At 33.0% G+C, this 13,785-nt stretch overlaps 1 protein-coding gene across 1 annotated transcript in view; it reads left to right on the forward strand.

Annotated features, from left to right (window-relative positions):
* The window catches only part of LOC105621261 (nephrin-like), a 213,102-nt gene that overhangs the window by 125,140 nt on the left and 74,177 nt on the right, over window positions 1–13,785 (forward strand). Inside the window, exons 2-3 of the mRNA XM_012202731.1 lie at window positions 2,974–3,114; window positions 4,979–5,152. Coding sequence (XP_012058121.1) covers window positions 2,974–3,114; window positions 4,979–5,152 — 315 coding nt within the window. The remainder of the gene's footprint in view (window positions 1–2,973; window positions 3,115–4,978; window positions 5,153–13,785) is intronic.

Here is a 13,785-nt window from a genome sequence, read left to right on the forward strand (position 1 = left end):
TATATATATATATATATATATATATATATATATATATATATTATATATTGCTTGCTTAGAGTATAATTTAAAATTTAATTTCGTCCTCTTTCTCGTTTAATTTTGCTGCTGTTTCTACCTGTGTTCAATGAAGAATTATTCACAGATTTGAATAATGATTTTTTAAAGCATCAAATAAAATATGAAAAATTATTTGTAATAGTAATAATAATCATCTGTTATGTGATCAAAAGTATATTTTATAATCCCATAAAGAGTCACAGATAGATTTTAACTTCAAATAAATTCCCATTCGAATGAAATATTTATCCCTTAGGTGGAAATAAAAGTTAATTTTTTTTTTCACTTATCCAAACCCTTTGCCTAAATGAAATTTTTATTCGGATAATGCCAGAACCTGCGATGTGGACTCAATTATAAACTTTATTTTCGTATCTCTCGTCGCTCGTTTGTTTTCGAACTCTCGTTCGCCGACCGCGGGTGGCGTCGTTTTAATCCGTTCTCCACAATCGCGCCCAATCATTGAATCCCTTTGGACGAATCGGAGTGTCGACGGGTCGGTCTATGCTACAAAATTAAACGACGCCAGTCGAATCGCGTTTAGACCTCGGTTGGTCGACTCACCTATATTTTATTGACGTTGCATTTGGACGGCGAGATTGCGTAAATTCGGACCAGGCTAGGCGACCGCTTGAAACCCAATTTACACGGTTCATTCTGGACGATCATCCTGGATGAATCATCCCAAGTGCGTATGCGTATTGCACGAATGAATTTTCGCTTAAGCGCGTCATCGCAAATCCACTAGTAAATGCAATCCATTTCATGAAAATTAATAATGTTATGAAAAATACAGGCATGACGAACGCAAGGGACTCGTTCCTGTTTGACCGACTACTGATTACGATACATTAGGTTTTACAACAGCATTAAATTGCTTATTTAGGCTGCGAAAGCAATTTAATCCATTTTATAGCAAGCGTGAAACTCGTAATCGAGAAAATTAGCTCTAACAGCTTGTAACAGTCAGAACACAAGCTGTATAACTATTATGAAACATATCACGCGCGCGTTAGATTGAGACGTGTACACGTTAAAGTGACCAACAATCTTTTTTTGCAACGGAGAAATTTGCTATGTTAATTTATTTAATGTTAAAGATGTTTTATTTTCAAAATAAAAAATTTACCATGCATCGTTATTATTGAGGTATTGTAAAGTTGATATTAAAATACGTTCAATAGAATGAAAACCTAGAATCGCAAGAACGTGTTTTATTCATTTTTTATTTCGCAATAAAAACTAATTGATAAAAAACTCAACATTTTCACACTGAAATGAAATTAATAGCAATAATTTATGATGTGTACCATTTTCAAAACTAACACAAGATTCAGGAGAACATGTATCATTACAATGATGAATGATAAACGCATGTCTCTTTCAGACAAATACGAGTAGAGAATTGAGGCATTGAAAAGCTTGTTGATCCAATTTAACAAAAAAAAAAAAACGTGAACTATGCCATTTTCAATACAAATTCAATTGTAAATCACTTTCATAGCCCGTACCAATCCTTCCATTTGCAATATATGTATCAATTTTTCATGATAAGCCGCCATATGGAAAAGTTGTTGAAAGATACATATTTAATACTTTTATATGTGTTTTATATGTGTAAAAATAAATATACGAATATATATATTTTTAAGCTGATAAAAGAAGAAGAGAGAAAGAGAAATTAGTGATACACATAGCGATCAGGAAGCAAAATATCTTGGATTTTATAAGTCTATATTATCATATCAATCCCAATTATAATTTCTCAAATTATTATTTATACCATTGGTGCAATTATATAATTTTTTCAAGTTGTCTATCAATACGATACGAAACGTGTGAATTTATTTTTAACGCGGTAGCAAACAAAGGGACAAATACCCGCATGTAATGCATAACGCAGTTCGATCTTGTACGTGTACATGGTGATGCGGTACAGACATGGAATACCATGCGGTACAGGGATTATCGATCGTATTGAAACCAAACCCGTCTGATTCTTCCAGCGGTAACGGAGAGGTTTAGCGGCGGTTTGCGTAATCGCCGACATTATCGGCATAATTATTGTTGCTCTCTCGTTGCTTCGCTAAACGCACCTAATCGATCTGTATTGGCATAGAGCTGCTTCTACGATGCTCAATAAAAAGCAATTAGGATCCCACTATCATTTGCTAAAAATGAGAAATTATACCGGGCTGATAAATGGTTCAATTCTCGGCAAACTTAGCACTTGAACGGTTACACCAACGTGGGGCATCACAGTCGATAAATGAAACTCTCACCCAACACGAGTGATAATCAGCGCTACGGAGCAAAAAAGATGTGTAATATACAATTACAGTTAATTAACCAAGACAGACGATCGATGCAACTGAACGTAAAGTCTTGTTACAAGCGAATGACGGAATCGGAAGTGCCATCACGCGCATAAATGCTGGATACCGCACAGTTATTAGCTATCACACAGTTATCGATTCTAAAGTTACGGATTTGTAACTGGATCCGTTTTTATGCTTATACCTTTTGCCATTAATTGGCCACTCGTTAGTTTTCCTTCTAAAAAATGATAAACGAGTATACATAAGGAAATTGTTAGTTTTTAGCATCCCTATCTAATTGTAAGATAAAAGATCCATCAAATATTTATCAAAATATTCATCAAAATCAGTCATCGACTCACAATGTTTTTTCAATGTTTTTGCATAGATAAACATAAATCTCATGCAGACAATTTCTACGGGGAGAGAAACGTAGTGTAAACATAATTTTATAGTCTATAGCACATCACCCTACTTTGCTTTATCCTGTCGAGCGAGCAAAACTATTCACAAAATGATGGCATGCAGAAACGCGCTTATCCTTCCGAAGAAGCACAGCTTCCGAATCGAAATCATTTTTATCTTTCTGTTACAGGCGAGGGACAATATTTTCGGGTCAGGCCGAGCAATAGTTCCGTGCTGGAAGGCGGCGAGGTGATAATTTCTTGCGAGGTGGGGAATCGAGTTGGTACCGTCCAGTGGGTCAAAGACGGATTTGCTTATGTCATACAGCAGAGTGAGTATAATAAATTGAAATAAAGTTGTATTATCGTGTGATTGTTCCTTTTTCAAGTGTCATTTTTTAGAAAACCGCAAATTCATTGCTTCACGAGGAAGTATTTTTTTTTCACAAAAATATCGACAATATATCAACAGTAAATGTTCAATAATAATGTTTATGAGATATTCAGAATGGATAAAAAAATTTTAAATTATTAATAGCCAGAAAAATGTTATTTTTATGTTTGATTATTTATTATTTTTCAAAAACTATAGATTTCGAAATTCACTGGAATCTAATTTAAGATTTCTCGAACAGCGTTGTGTGTGTGTGTATTAGAGAATGATCGTTACTTTCCTTTTTAATCGCCTTAATTGAGCATCAATTACCAATTAGAGAAAAGTGATTAGACCATTTTTTGTCTGGCATTAACACTTTGAATCTTGAAAAACGTGAAATACGAAAGTATTGGAAAATTATAATAAAGACGACTAATTACATTTTCTTCAGAAAAAATATGAGTTTGAGATCAGATTTTCAAAATGTAATATATAGATTATAAACGTGAATTTTATAATATTATATGTGATACACAATTTAAGAAAAATTTAAAGTTATATTTATTTGTAGAATGAAATTTATCTGTCTGTACCATTCGCATTGGTCTCTGATAAATCCACTTAAAAAGAGAATGATCCGAAAGTCGTTTGATATAATATAAATGTTTCGATAATAACAAAGATAAAATGCATACAGAGTAAACTGTGCTTGTTAAATTCGGTAAAGACAGGTAATCCTGTATTTGTACAATTAACGCCGCGGGAAAACGCGCCTCCTGTCTAAATCTACCAATTAAAACCACGCACAAAAGCTGCTTATATTTTCAATAGGAAATTGAGTTTTCGCTTTTCGCGGGATTGTTTTACACAGAAATTTTTGAAAACACATTAACGCACTAATCAAGAACCAATGTTATCCACATTGTTTTCTACTTTTACGAATTACAACGCTGTATACGTTACGATTACACGCAGTCCACAAATACGTACACGAGGTGATTGTAAAGTTTATTTTTTACATATTAAATTTGAAGCTTGATATATTAACTAAAATTTTGTTAGGAAAACATTTCAATTTATTAATATCAATTTTTTATAGAATTTTCTAGATAAGAGAAAAAATAATATCAGACACATATAAATGTAGAATTTTTTATCTCATTAAACTTTAAAAATATGTGAAACTTTTAATTTAATTTTCAGACACTAATTATAAAAATTTCCTATGAGTAAAATATTTTAATATTCTCAATAGTGTCCTTTTCAATTTATCGACTAGTCTAAATATTATATTAAATTGTTAAATATCTGTTCATAATTTTCAGAACGTTCAAAATTAAATAATCCTGCAAGACAGAAAAATGTAACACGGATGAAATATAGAATTAAGATGACAAGAAAATTTTGAAATTTATCTCTCTTCTTTCTATACACTTTACATATATGTATCTTTTATAACCTTACTTAAAGAACGTAGTAACGTTGTGGATTTATTATTTAAACGTGATCGTAAAGAACCTTATCCGAGAGCGAGACTATCAACGGCGAGTGGTTAATTACTCAGCGGTCTCATCGGCTTCCGCCTATCCGTAATCGCATCGTTTTGCCGAGAGTGCTCGCATACCGATCGAATAAATGCTAATAACAGAGCTAAAATTAAAGCTGATGTATTAGTCGGGTATCTGCGCGATCATGAATTACAACACTTAGTCAAGAGGTAGAAAATGTTAACCAATTATCTAATTTCCATCAATCGATTGTTGCTTGCGAACATAGTGATATAACTCAATGCATAACGATCCTGTGAATTGATGTTACAGACGGCGAAATCGTGGGTCATCCCAGGTTGAAATTGATCGGCGATCAGAACGCCGGTATTTTCAACCTGAAAATCACCGACGCGTCTCTAACCGACGATGGCGAGTACGAGTGTCAAGTCGGACGATATCTGCGAGTCAAACCAATTCGTGCCAGTGCTCACCTAATTGTCACCTGTAAGTCGAAATATGATGAAGTACGATTGAAAAGTTTTATTCAAATCTGTCCAAATTGAAAAATGAAAAATAGAGACGCTTCTTTTGGAACTTTAAATATTAATAAGAATAGCACACGTTCCTTTTATCTGAGAATGTCGACAATTGTCGAATGTCGCGTTTTCTTATTGACTGCCTTCTCTTTTTCGACTGTCATTTTTTATCTAATTAGTCCGGATGCTTTTCATTGTATTTGGTGACACAAATCGATATAAGTCTTTCTCTTTTTGTTACTCTTTGAATATCAAGAAAAATTTTTTATTTATTATTAAGTCGATTTGTGTCACTAAATGGAACGCACCCTCTGTTATTCAATAAGTAATTCATCAATAATTCTTTAATATAATAGATTGTTAGGTCAAACATGGCAGTTGTTTGCACTACTTTTTTAAATCTGGAGTTCTAGCTTCTTACTTCCATTTATTCGCAGCACTCACATCGCAGTAATTTCTCTTAATAACAAAATTAACCGACACGAGACACGGATATAACGAATGTGGTTTTTTAAATGATTTATATAGTTTTAGCTTGTTCTTTTTCGTTTCTTTTCTCCTCATTTAGCGAAACGATGAAGAGGAGAAGGCGTCTCGCGATAATTTGGACAAGTTTGATTTAATCCCTTTTTAATCCGCCGAGAGAATTTGATAACTCTAACATATTTTAATGCATTTCTAATTGATTTATGTTAATTATGTTTTCATTTAAATGTTTTTTTTTAAATAAAAAAATGTTTAAAAATTGTTGTTTTTTCTCAAACGACAAGATATGAAAATTATCTTAAAATAAAATTTTGGTCGGCAAAAGAAAAGGAAGAGTTAAATTTCTTCCCTCTAATTTTAATCTTTTAATATTTATTAATACAATGTATACAAAAAGTATAATTTCGCATTCTGATTTTACACAATTTAAGATAAGATCTCATATCGCTCATATATTTATTCGTAACAATGAACTCTATTTATTTTTTTAAACATGAGGCGAAAATGACAAAACATCCATCTATTGACAGATCTCAGCGGAATCGCGAAGTTCGAAAGATAAACAAAATCGCGTGAACATTGTATATTAATTAAAATTTTCTGAACGTGACCCATGATATTCCTCGGCAATCCGGGGAAATTCCAACAGCAGTGGATACGAAAAATACTTACTCCTGCTTGGGAATAATCGTGACCGAGTCATTTCGACGATAGCCCCGTACGGGCGTGGTACTTAAAATGCAAAGCGTGCCGTAACTCGAATTACAAACTCAGGATCTCGAAACCGTGCTTAAAGTTAATTTACGCGGTCGTACGGGCGTTACGTTGTGTAACGCCCTGTCACCATCGCGAAAGGTCGACTTTCGGGACTCTCGACGAGGGCAGTTGATCACACCGACTATGACATCCGTTGACCCAAGCGGTACCAATGTTTCTACGCCATCGATATCTCTTCTCTCTCTCTCTCTCTCTCTCTCTCTCTCTCTCTCTCTCCCTCCCTCTCTCTCTCGTTGGTAAATTATGCAGAAGTTATTAAGCGCGACAATATGCACTCGTCTGACAGACTTCCATATAAACTAGTTTGGCGAAGTCCAGAACGAAGCTAGTTTTCGTACGCGCGCGACCTTTCCGATGCGACTACGAAGACAGGGATGACATGCTCGGCTTTGAGGGACGATGGTTTTAGTATCTGCAGAATTGCGACCTTTTGGCAGGACCATCGCGCTATTCTTCCTACCCTCCCAATGCATACGTCGCATTCGTAGTAGTGCACGCCTCGCCTGCTATGACCGGAATGCAATAGTGCGTTCGTGAGTGCATCACAAAGCTAATTCCGCAACTGCTCCCAGCGCATCAACGGTTCCGATGACAAACGTTCGTCCGAAAATGAATTTTTCTTTCGCGCTTTGCGAAACGAGAACGCTCGTGAGTTCGATTGGCATTGATCCGGAGTCCTTCTCGTGATGTAATAAAATTACATTTGCCCCTCTGCTTGTTTTGGAGAAACGTAGGCGTAATCGGCTATCAAAAATGATAATGACGAAATTTTTCTATTATAATTTCGTTTCCAAACTCTTAATTTTTTTCTATTTTGGCTGAAGAAGACTTATTAGTATAATCGAAACGTTTGTTACATTGTACATTAATGAAATGAATAACTTTTGAATGAATCTTTGACCTAATTAATTGCTTGTTTGTTTGACCTTTCTACAAATTTTATTATATTTACATTGCAATTTTTAGTTAGAAAATTGATATTATTATTTTTCTATCATCCTAATTATCTTAAAAATAAAACATGCGCGCGGTCTCGGCGGCGTTATTCAGAAAATTACCATATATAAACTGTAACTAGTTTGAATTCTCTGGATCTCAGATCTATGTATAAATTATAGATTAGGGAATTACCATAACAAGGAATTCTCCGAGCTAATGACTTATCTACTGAATTCTTAATGATTTGATGAAAAGGTAAAACTTTTCGATCTGTATTTTTCTGTATTATTATATCTGTATTATTATAGATAGCGCATTAAAAGAAAGAGAAAAAAAAAATGCAATTTTACTAATCCTACTGTATTTCGTTCTATAAATGTCTCAAAAGTCTCCTATACAATTTTCTATTTATACTTACTAATTATTTCGCACATTGTAATAAAAAATGCAATAAAGATTATTTTTCTCACACTCACAATTTTTTTTTAAATGCAAATAATATTATATAGCATATTTTTATAGCATTATTTGATCGATATTATATCAGTAATAATTTTGATAAAAATAATATTATATAGGACTCTCTAATAAGTGCTAATAATATTATATATTATTTCTAATTATTATTTCTGTCGAAATAATTATTATTACTATTATTAACGATGTGCTATGTAATATTAATATATGTGTCATATAATAGTAATAATTATTTATACTAAAATAATAATAATTGTTATTATTATTATTAGCGACTAATATCAATCAAGCAACGCTATAAAAAAATTGAAAATTTTACGTGACAATCTACATAGAATATCATTTTTATACGAGTTCACGTGTAAGAAACGAGCAGCGTTAAAATGATATTAGCCTTGATGTGTAAATTCTTCTCATGGTAGATAAGTCTAGTTTTACACCTGCGCCGCGCGCGCGGGCTTTTAATAAAACGGCCATCGTGGGCACGGGCATATTACTAAGTCGTCATATCCGTCAAATCAATCTTCCTCGTTGCACACGTCCACGTTCATTACGCTCGTATATACCGGTGATGGTGAAAATACGTGGCAGAGACACCGTCGACGATAATCCACGCCGCGGGTCAAATGGATCATCGGTGAAAATCGCGCGTACAAATCTCGAGCGATCGTTAACGAGCGACATCAAGCCGGTAAATTCTCACGCCCGGATGCGCCTATTTTGTAAACGCACATGCATGTGTGTTTTTCATGGAGATGGTTGTGTGTTTCTCCCGCATATTCGCAAAAGCGCGTATAAACGCAGAATCAATCTGCGTCGTTAATTACGCGCGTAACGGTATTTTCCCGATCCCATACCGGTAAACGGACATAATTGTATTTCGCTTTACTCTATCGATATCCATGTCGTCGTTATATTTCCTCTACCTTAATAATTCAAATCGATTTCTCGTTTGTTTCCCGGTCGGCCGCTATTATCACCAAATAGCGAAGTTATCCTGTCATGGACAGACTTACGGGCATCCAGCGTAACAGGTTCGTGAAAATAATTGTCAGAGAAAAGGTCTTTAACCTTCCATCGTTTGTACAGAGAGAATGAAATGCATTTATCGGATAAAATTAGAGTCGACAGCGCGTCGATATCATGGCAGATATGTCTGATCGATTTTCAACGCTTGCAGAAATTCGAATGAATTCCGTCAATTAACGAAGTCGAGAGAAAAATAAGATATTTTGAATGTTAAGGAAATTAATTAAAATGTATGATTGGCTTGGTATCATAGATTATTCACCAGGAAAAAAAATAATAAACAATATAATGATGATCATCAAATATTTTCTTGATTAAAGTATTCAATATATATAAGTCCTAAGAACTTTCAACTCAAGGATATAAAATAAGATAAAACGGAAAATTATTTTTTTATTTTTTAATATAATCGTTATTTCAATACATTTTTGTATAATGATAAATAAATTTTTCTTTACACCTAAAACATATTCTGTTTTTATCATAGTTTAACGCTATGGAAAATTTTTATCATAGTTTAACGCTATGGAAATCATTTCTTTATTACTAGTAAATTGTTTTCACGCAAATCGAATTTCAATTTTGAAAATAAAAAATAATAATCGCTAGAAGAACAAATCGGAGATGTAGAGCGAGTGATGAAGAAGTAAAGATTAAAACATTTTAAGAACAAAAATTAAAAATATTTTTTAGTGAATTTTTATAGAAAACTTAATTTATTGTTCTAAAAAAATATACAGAAATATAAAGAAGATATATTATATTGAAAGACAAAATTGTTTCATTTTGTTACTTAAAATTTTTTATCTTGCTAGATATGCAAACATGCTGAAAAGATATGTGAAAGAGAAAATTAAGCTCAAGCATTTGCGATATTCAGGTTTAGCTCAAGATGATATTATCAATCCGACGTTACGTTTTATTAATCGTTGCAAAATGCTGTGACATGTTTTTCTACTTTGAAATAACAATATGCAAACGACTGGAAAATAAATGCTGTTCGCATGCATACGATAACCATTTGAAACTCGTCCTCAACTATGCACGTGGAAGTGTTTCCGTGTACATGATTATTTCACGAAAGAGACTATTGGGATACGCGTAATGCAACCGTTGGTATTGCATCTGTTTTTAAATAAAACAAACACTAAAAACACGTCCGCATGTCCTCTTAAGGTGGACACGAATTCTTTGTTTACATTTTAATAATAGCTGTTTTTTTTAATAAATAGCTGGTGACTCTCTCTCCTATGATAATGATATTTCTCAGTATCTGTAAATATTCAAGGATGCCATTTGCAATAATAAAAACAACAAATTTTGCAAAAACAAACAACACGAGACAAATTAATGTAGTAATTTATGTATCATGTATGAAGGAAAATCGAGATTATTATCAATTATTGTTATTATTGATAATAATAAAGTAGAAGAGCCAAACAATATTTTGATATTTTTAATATTTGATTATAAACAGTATTACGTTTCGACGCCGATCGGGTCATTATTATTGTCAAAATAAAATTTAAATTTAAATTAACAGTTATGTGTGCAATATTAATAATTATAATAAGTAGTATATAAAAATATTTAAGAAAATGATTTATTGTATCTCTTAGCCGATAATCCATGTGTCCTAGATCTGTGCAGACAAAAGTACATTGTTAAGTTGTATGGAAATATTAATCGTTTGCAGTAGTTAATTACAAATCTTGACTGCTAGATATTAATCATAATATGAATAAATTCTTAATAACTGTGAATCAAAATTAAAACTTTATTCGGATCTAATTGAGTTAAAGAGTAAAATAAACGCAGTCAAAAATTTTACGACAGTCAACGAAATAAAATTAAAAAATAAGCAATAATGCGATAGAATTTCAAAGTGTATTTAATAAATATTCAGAGACATTATTCTTATTATTATTGTTTTTACTGTTGTTATTATTATTATTATTATTATTATTTATTATTAAACAAACACAGAAAATTTTTAATTATTTTGTAAATAATCTTTTATTCCAACTACAATACATAAAAAGATATAATTTCTTATCTATTAGATTTTATTATTATATTTTATTATTAAATTTAATGTAAAATACAATATTGCACATATATTTAATATGGTACATCTCAAAAAATGTGTGTATGTAAGCATTTGTGCATGACTTTTTCTAAAAAGATAAGGACTAATTAAATTGCTACAATGCCTGCAGATCGCGATATAACCGAAACTTTTATATTTCATGCAGTTTACGTCTATCGTTAGGACAGTTTCGAATAGCTGATGATGCGAGAAGGATCGTATCATTCTTGGGCTCGTCTTGGAAAAAAGTATTTTTCCAGGCATCATAAGGCGAATTCGCGGCGTGATACGCAAAGAATAAGGAAGAAAAGGCAAAGCAGGATAAATAAAAATATCTGAGGGAACATTTCTTACGATCCAATGAGCAAATGAAGGAGTTGCGAGGAAACTTGGATGGGCAAAAGTAGTATATATATATGTATATACTGGAATAAGAAACGTTGCTTTATTAAAAATAGTGGATCAAAGACTCCGATGAAACGTTTAATTTTCTGGCCGACATTAAAAAAAGCACTGTAAACACCGGCAACGGTTAATTTCCAATGGCAGTCATTTAATATGGCGAAAAGTTTCTTTCATCTTAGCTTTCGACGTATTTTTTAGTGAAATAATTTCACTGCATTCCCATTTGATCGCAGTGCACTTTCTGCAAATTAAGAATTTAGAAAATTGCCATCTGAAAGCATTCTTGTTTTCTGTCTCCACATATTTTCACTTTATTTACTTTTTGTTTACTTTCGCATTTATAATTACACGTACATTCTTTTTTAACTGCTAATTGCATGTTTTAAACTATCATGTTATTGATCTCTTCATTAATTTTATTCTTTAATTATTTTAATCTGCCGTTATTTATTTTCTATAATGATTGCATTGTTTTTACATTATTCTATTACACGAAGTCTGTTTTATATTTTAAAAAATTTAATCGTTAAGCTACATCATTTATGTTAAACGAGACGAAACTATTTAGCAAGATAACAAAATGTATTTCCAATTATACAGATTTCAGATTATATATACATTCAATTCATTACAGACTCTGGCTGACATTTCTACAATACAATTTACGTATCGGTTAGTTAATTCGTTGCCGGGTAACAATTATATAAATGTCATTCAACGTGCACTACAATCGCTCGTAACAATACCGTTGTAAACATCGTTGGATAATTTCAGGTAATCCAAGCTATGTTTACCGGTATTTACACATTCTGTCTTGTAAAACAAATTCTAGAACATGCAAAACACCTGTTTCATGAATCGGATTTTCACTGTACTAAAATAACTATGTTACGGAGATTGTAGACACTTTTGACATGAATGTCATATGGTATCGACGTATCATCAGTATGAAAAAAATTTTACAAAAAAGTATGTTTTCTCTTTTTGATTAGAAAAAAAATGCAGGAACATTATTTATACGAGGTGATCGATATCCTGCCTATGAATTATTTATTCGAGAAGTTTAGGGGTGCCGACATGTTACCTACATGATTTTTTTCCATATTCTCGTACATTCTTCATGTTTCATTCTCTGTGTTTTTTTTAGAGTATCGCGTGCGTCACGACCGCAGCAGTGAGAAAAAGATAAGAAATCGAAACAGATAAGAAATCGAATTTCGTGAATTATTCGTTTGCAGACACACGAAGTCGTTCTCAGTCTATCACTTTTTCGCCAGTACAACTTTGTGCGCACTGGACCGTTCTGTCACCTCCCTTTTCTTATTCGAAACACGTATAAGTCGAAGGAAGATATTCTTGACTGGCCCTCTGAATCGTTCGGCCAAAAGGCCACATATATACGCTCTTTGCTGTAACGTACGAATACTATACATATGCATGCATTGGCGAGTAGCGTGGCACGCTTCTGTATGTATGTGACATTACTAGAGCTGAAAAAGCTCTGGGAAAGCTCGCCATATTCGTGCAAGGTGTATAAAATTTTGAAGGGAGGAAAGGTTTGTTTGCTAGAAAGGCCACACGTGATTGTCGTTTACTTCCACCGGTTATTCTTTCTAGTTTATTACACTCGCGCGTGTATAGTTTTACACACATATAGTTTTAAAGTATCTTTAAAAATCTTCAGATACAGAAAAGTATTTAAAAAATATGTTTCTTTATAACATATATAATAAAAAAAAATGAAAAAATATATACTGTAATAAAGAAATATGTATACAGTTATATAACAATAAAAAAATATTTGTTACTTTACTGTCACAGCTTTCTGCAAAACTTGATAATTGTTTTTAACACGATTACTGTCCACGTTCAACAATCGCGAAACGAATGAATTCGAAAAGTGCAAGTTAAACATTTTTCGCAAACAAAAATGTACGCTCGAACGCATTGCTTCACGCACCACTTCCGTTCACATTTTTGTTAGGTGAAAAAGTCTGATATAAAAAAATGTTTTCTATGCCTTCAAAGATTATATCAACATGGCGTCTCATGAAACGTGGTTCTTGAAACGCGCGCTCCCGTTACCCGTCATTGCTTACGTGCCATTTCGCCCGACTCGCTCGTTTTCGACATATCGCACATCCTGATCGATACTGTGTCACGGTTTCTATCTGCTGTTTACAAAAGGCCAGGAGAGCATCGATCGAAATCGCTCGAATGTGCGCCTGTACGTCTGGCATCAGCAGCAACATCCGCATTCTCTTCCTCTCCCTCCCTCTCTCTCTCTCTCTCTCTCTCTCTCTCTCTCTACTTACTTTCTTTCCTTACCCGTTACCCTACCCTACCCTCCTTACTTACTTCGTCCGTCCGTCCCTTACTACTTACCTACCTTACCTTAC

This window comes from Atta cephalotes, assembly GCF_000143395.1.
Source record: "Atta cephalotes unplaced genomic scaffold scaffold00032, whole genome shotgun sequence".
In the NCBI taxonomy this organism is placed as follows: Eukaryota; Metazoa; Arthropoda; class Insecta; order Hymenoptera; family Formicidae; genus Atta; species Atta cephalotes.